The 23,376-nt window shown below is 33.0% G+C and overlaps 1 protein-coding gene and 1 pseudogene across 1 annotated transcript; both read left to right on the plus strand.

Annotated features, from left to right (window-relative positions):
• Window positions 1-203: 203 nt before the first annotated feature.
• LOC128166374 (E3 ubiquitin-protein ligase Topors-like) lies at window positions 204-14,249 on the plus strand. The gene is made up of 8 exons (XM_052831483.1): window positions 204-334; window positions 3,071-5,724; window positions 10,252-10,446; window positions 10,784-10,948; window positions 11,415-11,621; window positions 12,905-12,979; window positions 13,158-13,266; window positions 13,414-14,249. Exons 2-8 carry the CDS (start codon window positions 3,093-3,095, stop codon window positions 14,051-14,053), a joined length of 4,023 nt encoding a protein of 1,340 aa, XP_052687443.1. The 5' UTR covers window positions 204-334; window positions 3,071-3,092; the 3' UTR covers window positions 14,054-14,249.
• A 2,822-nt stretch (window positions 14,250-17,071) lies between these two features.
• LOC128165163 (prostaglandin E2 receptor EP4 subtype-like) lies at window positions 17,072-18,299 on the plus strand (annotated as a pseudogene).
• The last annotated feature ends 5,077 nt before the right edge of the window (window positions 18,300-23,376 follow it).

Here is a 23,376-nt window from a genome sequence, read left to right on the forward strand (position 1 = left end):
TTTTATAGTTATATCGTTCAAGAGATGATTCGAGGATCATTTGCTTTTATCAAATCAAGCTGAATTTTTTTTGTATCACCATGAAAAGAGACATACTATATAGGCTAGCATTTTTTATAAAAACTTGGAATTTCTGTTTAGAGTAACATTTTAGGAAAAAATAAACTTAACGCAATCATAGGAAAACTTAACAAAAGTATTGCTGTAGTACTTCCGGTTTTTCTTGAAGATTTTTGTCTTTCGACAAAACAGAATATAGGACAACGTAAATCTTTTGTCCATGGTTCTTAAAGAAATATTATCTACGTCAATGGAATCGGCTTTGTATCACAAGGTAAGTTTTGAAAAACGGCCTGACTTGTTACCCAATATTTTGTTTATTTTCCTCCGGCCTATTTACACGTCAATATTTAACTGCTCTGTTCATTCCTGTTATCATTATTTCATAATTTTGAAGTAGCAAAGGAATAAGTTGTATTAATATGACTTTGTATGAATTTTGTTTCCCATATTTTAAACTACCGGTACTGTATTTTGTTCATTAAATGATTAGCTTAATAAAACTAATTTGAAATATTTGTTATAAATTATGATTTCAACATTACAAGCATGAGTTAGGTCTCTTTGATGAGTAATCTGTTTTCATGCACTGCATGTGTACAGAACAGTTCAGAGATGAAAACTATCGGTCCAATAAAGGTCAATCTTTTATACATGCTTAGAAAATTACACATTTAAGAAAAATGTACAACAAAATACATGTAGCTAATAGCTACATGTATTGTCTGGCCCAAGTTATTGCATCACATTTTGATGATTTTTAATAAAAATATACATACCTGTGAAAGAAATACAGTTGAAATTATTAAAAGGGAAAATATACAAGATAATTTCATTGACACATCATCATTTTTCTCTCATAAAAGTTCACAGGAATGAAAACAAATTTCTTACAGAGATTTATAATGGGATATGTTTACATCTTTTCTCCATTTGGAACTTACTTGTAATACCTCACACAATTTTTCAACGTTATCATCTTGGCTATTTCATGGCTGATGCAATGCAAAATCCCTGTAGACTTTCTACTTTGAATTGTGTGTTAAAACGTTAAGCAGTAGAGGGGGCATTTTGAAACAGATAATCAAACTACGTTCATCCACTGGATAATCATAAAAACCTTTGTGCTCAAACTACGTTCATCCACTGGATGAACATAGTTTGAGCACAAAGGTTTTTATGATTATTGAAATATCAGTATACAGTACTGATCAGACCCTGGTTCCTGTACAGAAAGTAAACCCCATCTAAAGGACTCAGAGTAAACCCAAAGTAAACCCAGAGCGGACACAGAGAGTAAACCTCGATCAGAAGTATACCCCTGAAAGCAGACGCTACATATGTATTTGAAATATACAAGGGGCATAAATAATAGGCAGTGAGATGGTAAGATAAGAGATGGGTCTGCCTCCCACTTCAGTGCATACAAATGACCCCAAAAGCAATTCCTGAGTAAACCCAAATTAAACCCAGAGTAAACTCAAAGTAAACCCCGAGTGGACCCATATTTTAAAAAAGCAGACCCAGAGTAAACCCCAAAAGTAAACCTGGGGTTTATTGGGGGTTTACTCTAGTGTTAGGTTGGGTATGATTGGAACTGTATGTAAATAAAGAGATTGTATTGGACCTGTTAACCATGTATGACTCAAGACAGTGGATGTACAATGTACATGTTAACCCTGTACTTTTAAATTCGTAGAAGAGAAATATTTTCACATACTGTATCAACCATTTTGTCCAATATCATATATGCTGAGACTGGCCTCGTTTTCTGCTTTATTCAAAATCCTAAACATTTGAGATAAATGGAGACATCTAAAGTGATGGTAATGTTAGGTTCATGCTCACTGGATAACTGTTTTGAAAAATCAGAAAGTCAACATACTTTATAGAAATTTTGCATGCTAGCAAGGGCAAAATTGGGATTTATCACATTTGTGAAAACCATTGTTGATCAAGGCAAAACAGGTTTATGATGGTTTTTCATGGGTTGACAATTTTATATACCCGGTGCTACTTAGACGCACGTTATTAACATGTACCAGGGTATTAAAATTTTGTGAATATTGCATGTTAGCCTCAATAGCATGCAATATTTAAAGCTGCTTGGTCCGATTTTATTTGTAATTACAGTATCAAAATTTTTTCCATACAAATCATTTATCTTAGAAAGTTATGGACTTTCTCCTATTTACACCAGCAGAATCAGTTTCCTTTCAAAGTTAGAAATATTCAAAGTAAATAAAAATAATTTCTCTTTGGGCAAACGAAAAAACAAACCAAAATGCATCACGGGAATGTTTAGAAAAGGAAACCGCTTGGTTTCGTCCCCCGAATGATTGGGGTTATTCAACCCGCATGCTATGCATCGATTGTAAAGAAAGCAGACTTTGGAAATATTAGCGAACGAAACGTACACATGTTTATTTGTAATTTGTCTGATCATTTCGACCTTTATTTAAAGCGATGTCAATGTCGTAATACAACATTACCCGTCTCGTCGTCAGGGGTGAAATTCAACATGAGGCGAAATAACGCGGTACCTTTTAATGTCGTTTGTTTTGTTAGCAAATTTTGTACGTATTTTTCTTCATTGAAATTTGGCATAATTGACGGGTAAAACTACTGCAATGTCTATTATTATACATATACCAAGCATAGCCATCGTTTAAAAGCGTGCATAAAATTTGATATAAAATCGGACCAAGCAGCTTTAATATGTTACATTTATACTGAATATCATCAACTATTGCTTGTTTATTACTCAGTAAATAAAACCCCAATTACTGTGATATTAATGATAGATGTATGCATGTTGTTGAATGATAGAGATGCATCCCTTTTTGTACCTCTTTGTATTTTACACTATTTTTCCCAAATTTATTGAGAATATGTACCATATGTACCATTGTTGGTGCATGTACATGTAATTGAAAGGGGAAAATTATGCACAAAATGTTTTTATATTTTTTTCTTTATGTAATTGATAAGGATTTATGTTTTCTTTCAGGGAAAGGCTACTTAGAGATACAATGGAAGAAGAAAAACCAAAGAAAAAGAAAAGCAGCAGATGTCATAAAAAGAAAAGCAGTGAACACATTAAAACTAGTAAAGACACTGAAAAGCCCAGTGAAAAGACTCTATCCACAACAGGACAAGAGAAGGATGTGGCAGACAATGAAGGAGAGAGTAGTCGGAAATCAAATGCAGGTTCTCCAGAAGGTGGCTGTCCAATTTGTCTGGGTAAACTAGACAACACTTCCTTCACAGACAGCTGTTTTCATCAGTTCTGTTTCACTTGTCTGAAAGAGTGGACTAAAGTGAAACCGGAGTGTCCCCTATGCAAACAAAAATACACCAGTATCTTGTTTAACGTCACATCGTATGAGAAGTACGAACAGATAAGTGTTGCTGACATTCAGAGTGCCAATCAAGCGGAGAACCCCCACCATAGGTTCAGGTATCGAACAACGTTGACTGTGGAGAGAAGGTTGATGCTGGACTTTCCAGATGCAGCTAGATCTCACATTGAACATGATTACACTCTGATGAGACCTTCTCGAACAACAACCACGAGGACCCATTGGAGAAGACAACGAGAGAGTGCTACCTCAGACTTTAGGAGAAACGTGTACATGAACGGACTGAGAGCTCTTGAATTTCGTGATCAAAGAATGCGGGAAAGGGACATCACTCCAGAGTTCTTCACCAGGAATCCAGCCACACTGCATAGACTGGTTCCATGGCTAAACCGAGAACTAAATGCTCTGCTGAATAATGACAATAACAATCGTCAGCAGTTTTTAATGGACTTTATTCTTGGGCTGATTAAAACATATCCAATCAGCAGTGAAGAATTTTACAATCATATTTATCCTTATCTAGGTAGGCGCACTAGACAATTTATGCATGAGTTTGAAACTTTTGCCAAAAGTCCATACAACATTAGTGCTTATGACCAGAATATTGTGTATGAACCACAGCCTATTGAGGTGATATCAGCTGGAGAAAGCACAGAAGAAGAGGAGGAGGATAATGATGATGTCATTATCATTGATCAGGGTGGGTCAAGCAATGATCCTATTGACCTCTCTGAAATGGATTCACCACCTCAACCACCTTCCCAAACACCACCACCATTGCCACAGGAACCGTATCCAGATGAACCTCGTCAACCACCGAGAGAACCGCCAGCCGAGCGGAGAACTAGTAATACAAGTAACCCTGACTACACACCAATTCTGGATCGGGTTCGTAGATTCCTTGAGGAACCACCCCCTCATCCTTCAAGCCTTCCTTCTGCTGGATGGGATTCCCCGATACCTGGACCATCATGGATGGACACCAAAAGTGATTCAGGAGGGGTACAGGAGATACCTTTACCCACTACTCCACCCGTCCTTTCTACCGACATGGCCTCTGTAACCCTATCCCAGGAAAAAGACCCACTGCCTCCACCCAAAAAGAAAGGTGGAATACCTATTTTTCCTCCAATGCTGACAGAACTGTTCAACAATGCTGGTAAAACAGCCATAAAGATAGAAAACAGTGATGACTCAGATGAGTCCTCTATAGGGAGTGATGTTATTTTTATATCCATTGAGAACCCCTGGGAGGCAAGGCCTGCTGTTGTCTTATCTTCAGATGAGGAAGGAGAACAAAACAATCAGCATACCTCTAAGACTGAAAGGAAAAAAGACAGACTGAAGCATGATGATAGGAATTCAACCTCGTCCAAAAGATCACGGTCCAGGCATGAGCGCCACCACCACAGGTACGAAATATCTAGCAGCCGCTCAAGGTCCAGAGAAAGAAGCCATGCCCATCATCCTAAAAAGCGCCACAAGAAACACAAATCCCGAGAATATGAACGATACAGATCTAGGTCACGTTCCCGTGAGAGACATGGTTATCATCCGGAACCAAATTATTATAATTATTATGACAGTAGATTCTATTCCAGCAGTCGTCCATCTTATGAAGACGAATACTATTCAAGGATGTCAAGACCAAGACTTGTAGATGATAGGCGAGACTGGGACTATGGCCGTTCATATAGTAGGGTGATTGAAGCTGAATATGATCGTCCCAAGAAGTATGCTTACAGATCCAGTAGTGAGGATTCATACTCCCATAGAAGCAAGAAGTTTAAAAAGGCAAAGAAACATAAAAAACACAAGAAGCATAAAAAACATAAAGCAACATACATTTCATCCGATTCTGATTTTGATATCATAGCAGTAGGGAGGCCTAAACCAGCACCTGTTGAAGCTCAAGAAAGGCAAGACACTGCTGAAAAAACCTCAAGTTCTGCATTTGAATCAGGGAAATATAAAAAGCACCCAACAGGACACAAGAAGAAGACCTCCTCTACAGTTCCTGAGAGTTCTACAAGGCGGGAGACATCAGTTGCGTGTGGACACGCCCCCACAAGCCCTCCAGATGAAGGGATCATTCAGGAGATCTCGGAGGGGAACCTCTGTTTGAGTCCAATCTCGGATGGTTCCACCGACTCCCAGATGAACCTGCTGCATCAAACCGCTGTCTCTGAGGGGTCCTCTAGCAAGCCATCTACCTCCCAGCCCAACAACAAGGGTCAGTCACCAGTGAACACCTCCATCAACAATTACTTGTCTGACATTTCAGACGGCGCCTCCGAAGAGGGTGAAATTTCTGACTTCTAATAATCTTTAGTAGGATATACAAATTGATATATAACCATGTGACTGAGGGTTTTTTTCTGTTGGTGCAAATTTTTGGGTTTTAGTTTCCTAAGAGACAAGATAGGTTACATTTTTTTTTTTTTGCATTTTTTTATGTCAGTGATTTTTGGATTGATGAATTAAAAAACAGAAGAAGTTTTTATTTGGCTATTGAATTATTTCCAAATAAGAAAAAACTTTTTTTTTACTGCAAAATTTCTCAGAAACACCAATCAGAATAATCCAGTTATACTATATTTATTTTTAATTTGATTGATTTACTATTGTAATTACTGATTGATGAGAGAGAGGGTAAAAATTTAAATGTTGTTTGTAATGGTATTTAAACTATTTTAGTTTCTAATTAAGTAGTTAGAAAAGCATACAATAGATTTAAACCATACTTTTTAATCCTTAATTTTTGTGAAAGTACCTTTTATTATAAGTTTCTTGTCCAATATGGCAGTATTTTAGTCCTGTTTTAGTATGTTTAACAGCATGTTACCAAAATGAAACATTCATTGCTCAGAGAAGATAGAGAGTGACAAATGCATAATGCTGATCTTGATATCTTCCCTTCCATAGAACATTGCTGAATACTAGATTGTTATATGACAGGATTAACTTTAGATTGCATTTTGTTCACAGATGCAAACAGGGCATTTTTATAGGTGTTTTAATGTCTTGCATTTAAATCATTTGTTGACATTTTCAAAGTACATATGTATTAGCATATCCTGTCAAATTATATGGAGAAAATGAAAAAAAAAACGTTGCATTCATGTGAACCATTTTGGTTAACATGGTTAACCAAATTTTAGATGTGTAAATGTTGAATATATTGTTGATGTAGGGGAATGGCTGAAGTTGTTGAGAAATAGCTTGTAAAGGGTCCTTATGTAATTTGATAGCAGGAATACAAGTGCACATGAATACACACGCCAGTTGGTGATATTTGAAAGACATATATCTATACTGCTTCAAAAATGATTGATTTTTTTAGACTACCCTAGTTGGATATTGCTGAAAAAATTGAAAATGTGTAAAAAGTATGTTTTAACAATACAAAAAGAGTGGATGGAAATACGTGGTCTGTGTGTATAAGGGTACGTGAGGAAGAATGTTGACATCCTGATTTTTCACTTGATGGGCCAAGTTGATCATGTCGTCCCCATAATCAGTCAAAGAAAAAAAAGGGTGTTTTGATGGATTATATTTTGTTACCAAGTAATGTAGATCTTTATATAATATTTGACTGATCAGCAAATTATTCTCAGTGAGAAGTGCTTTATTTATGAATTAATATTCCATGAAATGAAATAAACAAGTCGATGTATTATGTGTGAATTTTATTTGATTTGATCACAACTTTGCAATATCTATACATGTTTTTTTTCATTTTTCTCTTAATTCGGTTTTTTATTGCAATCTTACACATGAACTACTACTTTTAGCTGTGTTTTTATTGTTCACATATTTAAGGTGCATGGCTCACTTAACCGTTAAATATTTTCTCAAATCAGCAGAAAATTACTTGATTATGAAAGATATCATAATGAAGAAGAAGTATTTAAGTCTAATAGGCAAAAAAATGTGCAATTTTGGATGAAAAATTACGTTTTCAAAAATTTAATTCTGTTAACATGAACAAAAGCTCCAGGCGGATTCGGACTCATGATCTGCGGTTCACAAGCCCAATACTTTATCCACTGAGCTACGACGATATACAACACAATTGAACGATATATAAACAGTTTAACAAATTATTGAAATCGCCATCTTGTGACGTGGTGTCTTAAAAAGTATAAGTGTAGGTGAAGTGAGGTACCTTAAAAGACTAAGAATATTTAGAAAATTGAAAATACAATATTTAACAGAAATCTCTTTGGAAAGACGTTCTTGCTTTTACTCAATGATGTGAAAACTTAAGTATAGTGTTTATTGCATAAGATTCTTTAAATGTGTTTTGTATTTATAATAGGGAACCTGCGTCATTTTCACAGAATCATTAGCATACAATTATAATCAACCATTGTTCCAAATCACTGGATTTGGCGTTCTCAATATTACCATATTAATTTATACAGGCAAAACACGTCTCTGAATCATGGAAATTCATGTGATTATTTTTAAAGTTTAAATATTAGTTTACTTTGAATGGCGAGGACCAATTTAATCTCGTTTTAGAGATTTAAATGGCGGGTGTACAATACTTTGTATAGCTTGAACTTTTGTACAAGGAAGTTTCGCCCTGGCCGTGTTTTCCATTAGGTTTTCCCGTTAGCTGTAGAGAATGGAGGAAACAGTAGGAATTCTTTTATCTCTCATTATTGTCTTTGGGCAATCAACGGTCAAAGGTATTTCATTGTTTTTAATTCATTTTTGATTTTTCAGTCTTGATCAAGAAAAAAGAAATTAAAATGTTTAATAAACCGATATTGAAATTGTTTATTTAACAGTAGGAATTCTTTTATCTCTCATCGTTGTCTTTAAACAATCATCGGTCAAAGGTATTTTTTTTTACATTTTTAAGACTTGATCAAGAAGAAAAAAGAAATTATAATGTTTAATAAACCGATTTTGAAATTGTTTCTAACCGTGCATAATTTCATTGGTAGAGCTAAATTCTATTTTAGTTGTTAAAAAAATGAGCCTGTATTAAAAATAAACTTTGGAGGGACATGGTATTGTTTAACTACTAGTATTCAATTATATAAAGTAGATAGTACAAAACCAGCTGACATCGGTGGCTTTTTGCAGTTGTGTAAACCTGGTGCTGCCTGCTGTTCAATCCATATTCAATTACAATTAATTTAAATTATTTTTAATGAAATAGTTCTTAAACTAAACTTGGTGTTCGTATATTCATAAAGAATATACATGTACATATACATACACGTACACATTTATCTTGGACTCGTTAGTGGTGTATAAATTATACAATTAAGTTGCCGTTGGGGAAATCATGTTGACGTTGAAATTATCTCTCTTGACGGTATATTGCTATTTCAAACGTAATGGTTTCATAAAAATCATTTATGTGTGTTTTCAATTTTAAATGTGGCATATTTATCCTGAAAAATAAAAACGAATCTAAGATATAGTTTGGTAGACGGCTTCTATTAATTGATACATTGTAAAACGTACACAGTACATGCATAAAGTTAAAAAAAAATTTTACTATTCGTAATATTATTTAGTAATTTTTTTGATGAATTAAAATCAATCATTATAAACAGCCAGAGGACTCTATATATGCGCATTTCTATGCTATTCACGTGCAACGGATAATTACAAATTTTTGGATCGCTCATTTTCATTTAAATTAAATTCAACCACAGTGAGTCAGTTACCGAAGACAGAGTTGACGTTGTTCTTAAACTAAAGATATAATTACAGGCACCTGACGTTATGAATTTGTCTTATAATAAATATATACCCTTACCCCCTACTTAATATCACAAAATGATACATAATATAGATGTATCATTAGGTACATTGTAGCTACAATGTACATTGAGGGTCGCATCAGATGCCTGTGGATATGATACATCTATAATTCTGTGGATCTATATAAATTCTGTTCTTGTTGCGATCATTCGACTCCTTAAGAAGATATGAATAATTTTCTTTTGTTACTAATGTTTAGATTGAATTAAATCCAATAAAGAAAATTTTAGCGCTCTGATATCTTCATGTGTGAGGTTTAGGTTTCTTTGCTTCGATTTTGTTTTGGTATACGGTGGATGGGGATCTAGGGAATGAAAATCCTCATCAAGGGTTTAAATGGACACATATGTACATGATATAAAGTACTGGACTTGTTATTATTTAAAACAGTACAAAATAACAAGTCACGGAAGAATTTATTCTGCTTTTATCAGTTACCTTAAGTACATATTATGAAAATGTCATTGCTTAAAAATGCTCTTATTGCAATATCGATTGTGCTGTTGTAAAACCGGAAATTATGCGTTATCTTTGATTGATCAAAGCATTTTAGATTGTGTATCCTACTTCATTCCACATTTCCATTACTAATTCTACTACCACTACCATCGCCAACATCAAACCTCCCTAAAAAAAACCAACAAAACAAAATCAATTTAAGACAAAAGTAAACCAAACAAAACAACAAACAAAACAAAACATAAACAAAGAAGTTTGACTGGCCATGCTATAAAAACCTGGTGCCCTTGTTACAAGATCTGGTCTAATAGATTCTTTCCCTATCTTCGACGATAGATATTCTGTATGCGACCTAAAGCTTGAGTTAAAAGGAAGTATATATATCTGGTAACGTTATTTTTCAAGATTTACACCCATTCATTAAATCAGAATTTCCAAAATTACAAGGCAATTAGATAGATTATTAATATATTTCTTTGGTTCGAACGTTTAAAACGAACAGATGCATGCTCTTGTTTTCGAACGTAGATGCATGATCTTCTATTTATGATCTAAAAAGTTTTAATGCAATTTTTTTTAGGGTTTGATCCGTGTACAAACAATGTTGTCCTCGGGAACCAGGAGAGCCGGTGTCCGTCTGTTTCGATGTCTGGGAACGGCCTATGTGACAGATTTATATCAGAGGGGTGGTACAGGGTGGACGACGGCGCCGATATCCCGACCTCCTGTCCCAGTCCCTTCCAATGTAACACACAGTACCCTGTCTGGATGCTAGGTGAGAATACAGTTATGTACATAATTATTGCAATGCTAGTATACTGAATGAACGTGGATGATTAAAAAAAATAAAATACAGTGATTAAGTGATTGAAAATTGAGAGAAAAAGTGGACAAAATCGTCAAAACGAAATCTGTACTCGCTGCAGAACTGCACAGTAGCTCTTCTGTCAAGTACGGGAAATAGGGTTGACGGAACGAATTCCCAATATAGCTTCAGTGCTGCAACTAACACTATTCGTTCCTGGTAATAAGTATAGCATGTTCCAAATGTTGTTTTTTTATTTTAATAATTCACTTCATAAACTGCTCTGACAAAGTCCCTCTATTTCCAGGCACCGTCCCGACGGTTGCTGACGGTGAGGTACAGCGGAATGCATGTATGTCCAGTACACAGGGATGCTGCTCTCTGTTTTGGACTATCAAAGTCAAAAACTGTGGCAGTTACCGGGTCTACTTCCTGAGACAGACGGATTCCTGCCCCATTGCTTACTGTTTCGGTAGATAAATTGATCTATTGATAACTTGCTTTATTGCGTGCATATGGATGCTTACTTGACTTCATGGTTATTTTCCCTCTGCTATAAAATAAATTGATCGATCTGACATGTTTTCTGCAATATTTCAAGCTTACTCTAACACAACAGCAGGTTTGGTGGTTTTTTTTTTAAATAAAATCGCACAGCAGGTATTGTAAAACATGTACATGTAAATCAAATGCAAAAGGTTAGTTTAAAAAAAATGGAAATTCAATATAGTTGGTTTAAAGAATGAGTTTACATGTAAAAGCAACCGCATCATCCCTGGTTTTAAAGAGAGTTCCGCAGAACAAAATTTTGTTACTAACATTCATTGATAAATTAACGAAATATTTTGCTCTCTGTATATTTATACATAAATAACATTGCAATTTGTGTTACTGAAATTAACAGAAATATTTCTACATTTATTTCCTTTCTTTTCCAGAGAAGAAAACATACAGCACAACTACACTGGACTCATCAGAAGAATCTTCGGCCTCGTCTTCATTGCAGGACGTGACGTCAACCAGTATGGAGAACTCTGAGAGTGTGACCCAGGAAGGCATGACCTCAAACGAGACAGATACAGATGGAATATTATCGCCCTTATCATCTATTTCCAAACAACCTTCAACGACAAACAAACAAACAGGTGCTTTTAAGAAATAAATCTTGTATTTCCTTATCAGAATTTTTTCCACAGATCAATTATAACCATAAGGTACCAATTTATAAACACTTTAAATTGGCTTTTACACATAAATCTACAATCCTTTAAGACTGAATTATTTTAGTGATGATCAGCCTTACCGAACCGTAAGTGTTTTTGTCTAAAAGAAGATGGGCGAATAAGGCGTGTAAAATGCCTATATGAGGATAGATAAGATACTGCAAAATGAAAATATCAACAAATCTGATCATTTCTTTTTAAAATTATTTAAAAAAAATGTATATTTAACATAACATCGATTTGTAACCCTTAGATATGGTTAGTACAAGGAATATGTTGATTTATACTACATAAGCCTTTCAAAACCTCCATATAATGTCGTTTTTTAGACTTTCAATGCATTTTCTTTTATATAGTTGGTCTGAGCTCCATATTTTTGTCATAGTCTAAATAAGGTTTACTGGAAATGAAACCGATTTTCAAGAAACAAAAAAAAAATGGAGAGATGACCCACTATCCTTTAAAAATGTCATTTTGTATATCAACAATTTAACGTTTTTGAAAAATAATACAAGTCCATAGATGCTCCAAAATTAACAAAAATAACATTTTATTTTGAATTACTTCAATAAAAAAAATATACTGGGACACAATCATATTTATTCTTCTGAAGGTAACACATTTTGTCCTCCCTTTTTATGTGAAAACAGACTATAGCATACCTGTAATTAAATTCTTTTGTTCTCAATCTGCAGCACATTCCCACTTAGCCAACACAGATCTACCTGTATTTTTCAAAATGTTGGCTAAGTGGGAAGACACCCTTTGTTGTGACTGAAATGGTTCAGTGGTTAGAAAACCAGATATAAGGTAGACGTAGAACTAGGCTTTTTAGATTGTGTGTACAATGCCACCAAAATGTTTGGTTTATTTTTTTTTTAACATTTGGTTAAAATATTTAAAACTAAATATAATAGAAACTGTCCTTTTGTAAACTTATATTATAACATTATGAAATATTTTATGAAATATTTTTAATTGGAAAAAAATAAATTGTATTTTACGACTTAACCAAAGGAGCATTTGCTCCATCCTATTCCCCCATTTTTTTAAGATCCTCCTCTCGACCCAATCAAGATTGCAGACACAATAAAGGCACATTATGATCAATATAGTAAAAAAAAATAATTATTAGACTCCTGACAATCGTGTTCTCAAGAACGACTGTCACTCTTTATTAATGGTGCCATCGTTCCTTTTATTAGATGTGGTGAGCACTCCATATGATGAGGTCAATATAACATCACCAACAAGTTCTCCTGACGTCACGCACTCACAAGGTTCGAAAATTGTACATTTTGTTGATCAATTAGAAAAAAAATTTACAGAAGGCATATTTTTCATCAGATTGGGCGCTCACGAGCGCTCGCAAAAAATCTATGTCCATTTAATCCTACTCTGCTGAACATGCTTATAAATTTGTGACTATTTGACTCATTTCCTCTCTTCTGCTTTTAGTTGTAGAGGAGGACTCCCCAGATGTACTCATATATGTTCTAGTAGCTGTTGTGGGAGTGTTGTGCCTAATTATAACTGTTATCATTCTCTTTCTGTGGATATCTAGGAGGTAATTTATGGTTTTATACAGAATAATTCATTATTTAATATATGAAATGTTCCATAAAATATGAAGTGGAAAGAAATTTTCTAAAAACGTGCATGATTACTAGTAGTTATCCATTTTCATGAAGCCAAAATACCTTTATTTTTGCAGAGATGGACGTGTTATCAAAAGGAAAGATAGTAAAAATAAACAACAAGAAACAACAAAACCGTCAAATTATTACAGCGACCTGCCCGATTCCGAGACTATCTATTACTACATTGATCAGGCCAAGGAAACCGAAAACAACGCAGAAAACGAGAAAAGAGCCTCAGCACAAGATCGGAACATGTATCTTGACGCAATTCAATGTCCGGTCTTAACCGATGAGTTCAGATACGACGAAGCAAAAGAAGTTGAGGAAATCAATGTCCTCAACATGGGTCTTGAAAACAAGGAAATGTATCTGAAAATGGGATCGGGCAGCACAAAAATGTACCTTGACATGGGTTCAGAGAGAAGAGATGTGTATCAGGAATTTAACCGAAGATCGTTGCAAGCATCATCTGGAAATGACGTCATCGAAAGGACCGCAGATACAGGAGTCAACCCATACGAATGTCCCGGTAAAGTTGAGGAAAACCATGAGTATGCCAGTCTACCGAACGGAAATTCAGGATGCAGTAATGCCGCTTATGAGGCAGAACAGCACGACAAAATATGGGATTCTCCAGTAGAAAGTGGGAGTCGATTATCATCTGTATCATATGATGATGTCAACTTTGACGTTACAAATGACGTCAGAACTTAATTCTGAGAACAAATACTCCTTCAATACACTTTTCTTATGTGAATCTAGTTCAGATACTCAGTAACTTCAAGTTGATGTAGTATAATATGGAATTTTATGATCATAGAACATTGATTTAATCTTTAAAGATTTGTTTTGATGTACAGAAAATATTTACATACGGTGCTTATGCAATAAAATTCTATTTTTGCTTTTAGTTTAATAAAATTGATTGATTCATCAAATATGATGATCTTCAAGCATATATTTACACTATTTAGATTCAAATTTAGCAGCTATTTCACCGAATACCCGGAAAAAATTCAAATACGAAGATACGAAGTGCTTATAATATGCTTTAGAACGTTCAGATGCGACAGGAATTTCTTGATTTACTTTTATACGATTCTGACTGCAACATTATCATACCTTTTTTAAAATAATCATCAACATTGGAGTTAAGATCTGAACTTTTCTTTTTTGATTTACATGTTATTCATTAATTTGGTTAATTCACTTCAATATCCAATGTAAAAAAATCTATAACTAATCTCTACAAGAGAAACAACCAAAGATCACTCGCCTTACATTTACAAAAGGTTGCTTTAATGATAAATATCGTAAAATGTGTGTCAGATTTTTGTCACAATTTCTTATTTTTGCCATATCAAAAAAGACAAAATTCGTTTCCATGTTGCTGTTAATGAAAAGAAAACTGGCTTCTTAACTTGCATCTTGATTTGAGAATCATTCAATAATTAGCTAATACATTTTTTTGAAACCAATGTAATGTTTGTTGTCGTTTTGTTAGAGAATTATATGAAACACGAGAAAAAAATATACAAAACTAAAGAAATATTCAATAAAAATGAAGAATTTATATATAGACCATTAAACAGTATAAATATATATTATTCAATACATATGGAAATTGTACCATACAAATGGAAAATTATACAGTATAAATTTAAATGATGGAAATAATACAACTCAGATGGAAATCAGAAAAATTCAATACAAATTGCAAATTTTATTTTAAATGCGTTAATGTTTTTCTATTTTTTATTTCAAAGGTCAAAGGCAAACCTTTTCTTTTGAATTAACGCCCCAAAATATCTGTTTTAATTTATGTTTGTTTATGTTTCATCTTTTGATTAGCAAAATAACAATTTTTTTTAAAACTTGGCAGGGATAGAGAAAATAGTCAAAATACTCAATTTGAAAATGTATCAGTTGTCAATTCAAACAAAAATCTTTTTTTAAAGTCAAAATATGCCATGTAAAGCATTGTATTTACGAATAAAAAACCCACTTGTTTGTAAATGAAAAGTTTAATCATTATATTAATCATGTAATTACGGAAGCGTATTAGTGCCACTCTATATATATTTTTATTTTTTAAAATTCCAACTTTAAAGTTGGAATTTCCAACTTTAATCTTGGAATTTCCAACTTTAAAGTTGATTTTTCCATCTTTAAAGTTGGTTTTTCCAACTTTAAAGTTGATTTTTCCATCTTTAATCTTGGAATTTCCAACTTTAAAGTTGGAATTTCCAACTTTAATATTGGAATTTCCAACTTTAAAGTTGATTTTTCCAACTTTAAAGTTGATTTTTCCAACTTTAAAGTTGGAAATTCCAAGATTAAAGTTGGAAATTCCAACTTTAATCTTCGAATTTCGAACTTTAATCTTGGAATTTCCAACTTTAAAGTTGGAAAAATCAACTTTAAAGTTGATTTTTCCAACTTAAAAGTTGGAATTTCCAACTTTAATCTTGGAATTTCCAACTTAATCTTGGAATTTCCAACTTTAATCTTGGAATTTCCACCTTTAATTTATAAATTCAACATATTTATTAATTATTCAAGATTATCATGCACATACTACCGTATATGTATGTGTTAACTGAAAATTCTTTGTTAAAATTGCAGAAGAGATTATTGTTTACATATAATTACTTTCCTTAATGTTTTTCAGTACTATGCTTCATTATGCTTAATCCTTTTAATTCTATTATTTTTTGAGGATTTTTTAAATTTATTTTATATGTATGTGATACAATCAAGCAACCTTTTTTACACATATATATATATTGATTATGACATACCGGTAGTTATTGTTTTCATGGAATTCAAAAAATAAAATTGAAATTATAATGATGACATGTTCTATTAATTCCAGTAAGTTCGAGTTGTTGTATTATTATATTGAGTTCTTCTTGAAAGCAAATGAGCTCCCCCATTCTTTTTATGAGTAAAGCCTAATTCACACTGAACAAAAAATCATAGTATATATCTATCTATATATATATATATATAAATATAATAAAAATCAACTTAAAAGTTGATTTTTCAAACATTAAAGTTGAAAATTCCAAGACTAAAGTTGGAAATTCCAACTTTAAAGTTGAAAAAAGATTAAAGTTGGAAATTCCAAGATTAAAGTTGGAAATTCCAACTTTACAGTTGGAAAAATCAACTTTAATTTAGTCCCAAGATTAAAGTTGGAAATTCCAACTTTAAAGTTAGAATTTTAAAGAAAAAAAATACAAAGTGGCACTAATACGCTTCCGTATGTAATCACTATTCTGGTTATCTCGCTTGATATGCTCTATATCAATGGCGCATTTTGCGATGCATATGATTTCATTTAAGTTTAAGTATTACATATAAGTATTATGTCCCTTGATGCGAATACAATAAAAATCTTTAATTACGCTCGAAATTGGATTTTTTTTCTGTTATCGTCGAATCATTTCATATCATGAGAATCAGTTTTCGTGGATAGTCCAAAAATAACCAGCATTGACGTAACAGAAAGTATCAAAACAAGTTTTGTGCATACAATTGAATGAACAGTTTTTGCGAAAAATTAAATATCAGGGTGAGGTAAACAAGAAATCACATCGCCCTATGAACAATGATAATTTCACAGATCTACAACTATGTTTGGAGTGGTCAAATTTAAGTAAACCATGAGCGGTGAGTGGAGAAGATAGGGAAGTACTACAGACTTACCCAGAGGTATATTTTAAGATAATGACGAAGCCATCACCTATCAATCCACCAACAATCGTCGAAATGAATGTCACGGAATCAAACTTCTTCGTCTCTAATATCAGACAGTACAAGGTATGGGCATCCGTCATGCATCCAGTTTTGCAGTTTGCTTGGGGAGTAGGTGGCAATTTAATCGGTTTGATTGTTCTAGTAAAGACAGTCAAATCTTATAAATAGAGACCCTTCCATAGGTTTGTTGGAGGTCTGTCTCTCCCGGACGGAGGAGGATTCTTCTGGTGTATCCAACAGTTATGGTTAGGTATGCCACGGACTTTACCTATGCCTACCCTGAAACTCTTTGCAACTACAGCTCGTTTATCTTTTCACTTTTGTTTACTTCTTCAGCTATGGTTGTTTGTACATGTACAATGTTCATTGACCAATTTTTGCAATTGTTTATCCGTTGAAATACAACCACATCTCTCAGAAAAGACGGCAAGCGAACATTACGTTGATTTCCATATGGCTCGTTGGAGCTTTGATTTCAAGTCTTCAGCTTATGGGACTCGGTGAAAGCTTTAACTACTACCCTGGCTCCTGGTGCTTTCTGAAATGTGTAAGTGAATCAACAATGAACAGGGTCAATACGTTCATCTTTTCTTTGTTTGGTCTATCCATTCTGTTGACAACGATCTCGTTAAACTTGATACCGTCTATAGAGGAATGAATTCAGTCAAAATTAAACAAACTGCAAGACGAAGGAAGAAAAACGATGTCTTCATCATCATATTTTTGATAATTGTTGTATCAGCTTTTGGCGTCACCTGGGCACCACTCATGATAAGCTCTTTTACTGTAAAAAAAAATCTTGCTTAGTGAAAAGAAACAGGATTTTTGTCAGAAAAACTAATTACTCTTGAACATATTAAGCTCTTTGAAGCTTTCCACTTTGTTTCCCACCAAAATTGTATTTTTAAAAATCCTTTTATGCAGTCATGCAATTCCTTTTATTTTTGTTACTCAGTTCAGGATGCTTGGCCATGCTGGAAAATGGATTCATGGGAATGGCACTAGGGAACTGCTGGTACTTATATTCGCCGTGAACAATGCCATGATAGATCCATGGATTTATATCCTTCTCGGGAAAGAAATATTTATTGCCATTAAAAGACACTACAAGGGTCTATGCAAAAACTTGTTCGGCAAAGCTGAAATTCTTACAGTTTCATATTTATCACAATCTACACGAAATAAAGCATGTCTATAGAGTATAGATCTATTTCGCAAAATTCTTCCGCAGATTTTGTCAGATAACAAGAAAAATTGATTTTCTACTAAGTGTCTTGTATACATTTTTGGGAGTTGATTTTTAATGGCAATCCGAAACTGAAACAGTGTTTGGACCTAAGCACAAATCATCACCGCTGACAAGATTTAGTTCTTAAAAATAATCAATAAATTCGATGTAGTGTATCTTGAAGCATTGTGTTCCAAGACATTTATTTATGAACACCTTGAAAATAGTCAGATGTTAAATAGTACGAACAATTCAGATATTTTTTGCAGTCGTATGTATTCATACACCAGAGTTCAATATAGTCTCGTTCAACCATCGGCTGTCTCCGTAAATCTCCGACAAGCAGAGAACACATTCTCTTGATTGTGGGAGAGCCGAGCATCTGGTTGAACGAGACTAGAGTTCATTATTGCTTGGATCCATACAATATTTGTAATATTTCGATTACTTCTACATAGTTTGATGTAATCAGTTCTATCTTTAATTATTACACAACACAATTCATACGGGGTTTTCTAGAAATTCTTGTCGGAAAAGTCCAAGATTCATATTATAAAAACGTGCGTAATTCAAGACAGATAATAAACTACTTGCCAAGCAAAGTAACATATCGTTGATTTGAAGATGAATAATAATCGATATAATCAACTCCCGTCAGTACTTCGGTACTTTGATTATGTAATAGGTTTTGACATATCCTTTTATTTTAATATTTTTTACTCCAGTCCTAATATGAATTTGTTATTTTTCATCATAATAAATTATATAATTTTAATTCTTAAATGGAAAACAGATCGGCAATAAATTTTATGTATACTGTTCAAATAACGTACGTCTGACTCAATACGATTGTAATTAGGTCTTTCCACCTTTCAGGTAAAAGACCTTTTGATTTCTTTATGTTTTTTCATCTTCTATTTTTTTATTTACCTCGGGATCAGTTTTTGTTATTAGAATTATTTAAACAGTTTAAACTTTATGTAATTGCTCATTAAAAGTTATGTTACCAATTGACTCTGTGTCAAAAAAACTCCGAGAACTTACAGAGTTATTGCCCTTTGAGAAAGAAATGGTTGTTATCGCTACTTCTCTGAAACCATAAGAGATAGAGACTTGGAACTTTTACCAATGTCTTCAGTACAATTAGAAGGTTCTTTAATCTATTCATACCGAACGGATATGAGGCCCCCTTCTAGAAGTTACTGCCCCCGAAAGTATTTAGATTTTCATAAAATCACTTTTTTATTACTTATGATAGAGACTTCCGACCACTTGGAATAGAAGCGTCTACCTTGACCAAACAAAATGACGTAAAGGTCAAAGGTCAAGGTCATTTAGAAATCCGTTAATTAATGAGTTTTTACATCTCTTTTGTTTAGGGTGGTAGAGAAAAACTTTTTTATGGATGTAGTAGGAAATCTTAAGACATTTAAAAATATAGCCCCTAAGCTCACACTTTTGAATATTTACAGAGTTATTGCCCCTTTTATACTTAATACTTTTATCGCTACTCCTTTAAAACCATAAGAGATAATGGCTTGGAACTTTTACCAATGTACTCAGTACACTTAGAGGGTTCTTCAATCTATTCATAGCAAAAGGATCTAAGGCCCCTTTCTAGAAGTTATTGCCCCCGAAAGTATTTAGATTTACATAAAATCACTTCCAACTTTTTAACTATCTATTGTAGAGACTTCTGACCACTTGGAATAGAAGCGTCTACCTTGGCCGATCAAAATGACATAAAGGTCAAAGGTCAAGGTCATTTGGAAATCCGTTAATTTATGAATTTTCATATTATTTGAAATACAGTATTATTGTAAGAGTTTCAATAGCTTGCTGGGTTGCGCAATAAGGTATTCATTTGGGTCAGCAAGGTATCACATCAAGTCCAATGAAGCATTAAGATATATATTTATATGATATGCTATTATACCAATGACATGTTTATATGCAATTGTCAATTGTCAATTGAAAATGTCAAAATAAAAAAAATTATAAAAAAAAGTGTATTTACAGTCAATCCATTCATTTCTTACAAAGACAGCTAGCCTCTAGAACACTCTCCTCTATTATTAGGTTTTCTGATTATATGCTTGTGTAAAGACTATTCCCTTGGTTCAGTTTTGTTCAGGGTAATTGGAAAAAAAATCAGTAAAGTAATTCAATAGATGTTTACTATATACAACATAGATTTCTTAAAGAAATGGCTTGAAATAGAAAAATTCTCTTAATTTTAAAATCATTAATGGCTTTGTGGGTTTTCCCATTTTATAGTACAACATATAGCGTAGGTATAAAAAATTTGTGTATACCTTATTGAGCAGTCTAGCAATTCATTAAAAAATATCAAGGTGGAAAGACCTTTAATTGTTCGAGAACAATTAGTCTACTACTTATACAATGGAAATCGTTATTGCACAATGATTTTACGCAATACAAATATCGTAGTTTTAAATTCAAGCCAGAAAGACAAGTTTCAATAGTATTAATCATAAATCAAATATAAGTTACAACTGTTTATTGACATAGCACGTACTTAAAACACTCTTCACAACTTAATTATGAAAGTCCATTTATTGAAAAGGAAAAAAAATATGACTACAAATATGATTTTTTTTACACTGGTCAACATACCCCGAAATCTCTGTTTATAGAGCAGAGTTCCTGTTATAAGATAATTGATGTTTAGATTCTTGATAGTCATTTACAAATGGAATACGATACAGGTTTTAGAATACTAGTACTTGTAATTAAATACGCAGTATTCATTGTCAAAATATAACAAGTACACGTTGAATGTATTTGAAGGTTAAATTGTATATATTAATAGTAATATAGGGAAATGTTAAACACCTGACAATAAACATAATGCCACAATCTTCCGTGTTTATTGACGTCTTTAAATTTTTTTTTTAGAATTATGTAATAACTTTTTTATTTTGTTTTTTTTTAAATAATGTTTGTCTGAATTTTTTGGGCATAAAATATATCATTGGGAAAAGATCTAATGCATCTCATAAACGGAAACGGAAACACCAGCTGGTATATACGTGTAATTGATTAAACTCGAAACAAATGAAAAATACTCCGGAATTTGACACTATTATTCATTATCATTTAGGTATATACGCCCTTCGAAAGTAAACTATAGATCCGGGTTACTGATCGCAAAACTAAACACAGAATATTGTTTATTATTTCCTATTTAAGAAAACTACCCTTTCGCATTGAAGACAACATCAAAGAACTTCCCCCAAAAATTCAAAATAAATATGATACTTACAAGGTAAAAAAAAACCAACACCTCAGCACTAGAGGAATCCACTGGCTAAATCATGAAAATTCTGTATTGTCATTGTACATGTAGAATTACAATGTATATCATTTATAATAAATTTACATTATTGTTGAAATACTCTATAATTGTAATAGATATCAATCAAAAATATTTTCAGATATTTTAAGAAATAAAGCTTTTCATTAATGTTTAACTAAAATATACTGTGGTTTCATTAATATTCAAGGGGATCAATTTTCGTGGATAATGTGAAAATCACAATTTCAAGGATACGGAAATTCGTGGCCAATGACCCTATCAATAAAAAATGTTAATAAATATTGCACTTCAATGAACATTTAATTTCGTGGATCAACTAAACAACGAAATCCACGAAAATTGGTATTCAACGAATATTGGTGAAACCACAGTAAGCCGAACAATTTACATTCTGAAAATTACATCGTTTGAAATATTCTAAATTCAAAGAATTGTAAGGCAATAACATAATTGATAAATCCTTGGGAATGTAATACTTATTTATTTGCCAATGGGTGTATATATGTGTGTGTGTGTGTGTGTGTGTGGTGGGGGGGGGGTGATTAAAGGATACAGACCTGAAATATAATTTTTTATAGTCCGATTTGTCGACTTATTCAGCCAGAGAGGTACTTATATTACTAGTACCTCCGTATGAGTAAAACGGCGTCGAAGTAATATATGTCGCCTGAATGTTGAGAAAGCTCTTTTTGTGATGCTAAGGATTCAGAACATTTCTTTGGTTGCAGCAAAAGCTTCAAGAACTGCAGATCTGGCATGGAAAATCAGATGCCAGGAGACCCATTCTAAAGACTAACTTAGAAACTGATGAATTCTCTCTTTCTCTCTCTCTCTCTCTATCTTTCCAAAAATTTACTTTCACTACATAATCACTGTATAATATAGAATAATCAAATAGTTAAAAGCTCTCCAAGATGATTATAAACACATGTACAAGATATGTAATGTACGTACATATACGTGTTGTGAAAGTGAAAAATTCTATAATTAAAAAAAAGAAAAGAAATTGAAATCTCGTGGATTTCTGAGGAGTACCTTGGTAAACGTGTGCTCAGTGACTGGTTGTATTGAGTTGAGCCAGATCAATATTACATTCAGGTCACAAAAACAGAATAGTTAATTCAAAAGCTCTAACATTAGGCTGCTGTAGGGAAAAGGCTAATATTGGCTGCGCCTGCTGTCTAATCTTTTTCAATGTTATATTGAATGAAATATTGTTTTGATAAATAAAATTAGGCTGCTGTGCTTATATTGCTGCTGTAATGGTATTTGTCTTTCCAACGACATCAAGGCGACAAGTTGGTGTCTAAATCATTCTTTATGCACATCAGGTATTATATCGTAAACAAGCAAGGTTCTGAATATCCAAAAGTATTTACATAAGAGGACAATACTAATACTTTAAAATGTTCAGATACGAAAGGAATTTGTTCTTCTTTTTTAAATAAATTATATTTTTTAATGCGATATTATCATACCTTTTCTTCTTTTTCAAGTTTTTCAAGTTTAATTTGAACTTGTTGAATTCCTTATTTATTTTATCAACATAATTTGTCTGTTAAACACGTGTCCAATTTTTTTTCACAATTTATTTGCCATTTATACCACATTGAGGTCATTTTAATGGTGTTGTAAATAAACGATAACCTCCATGCCGATCGTTGATTTGAAAATCATTCAGTTATGAGCTATTTATGAAAAACTAAA

The sequence above is a fragment of the Crassostrea angulata genome, chromosome 10 (assembly GCF_025612915.1).
Source record: "Crassostrea angulata isolate pt1a10 chromosome 10, ASM2561291v2, whole genome shotgun sequence".
In the NCBI taxonomy this organism is placed as follows: Eukaryota; Metazoa; Mollusca; class Bivalvia; order Ostreida; family Ostreidae; genus Magallana; species Magallana angulata.

Bases quoted from the DNA above. Each gene is read 5' to 3' on its own strand.
- LOC128166374 (XM_052831483.1), top strand. From the start codon at position 3,093: ATGGAAGAAGAAAAACCAAAGAAAAAGAAAAGCAGCAGATGTCATAAA. The intron at 12,980-13,157 runs GTTCGAAAATTG...TTCTGCTTTTAG, and splicing joins TGACGTCACGCACTCACAAG to TTGTAGAGGAGGACTCCCCA. The intron at 13,267-13,413 runs GTAATTTATGGT...TTATTTTTGCAG, and splicing joins TTTCTGTGGATATCTAGGAG to AGATGGACGTGTTATCAAAA.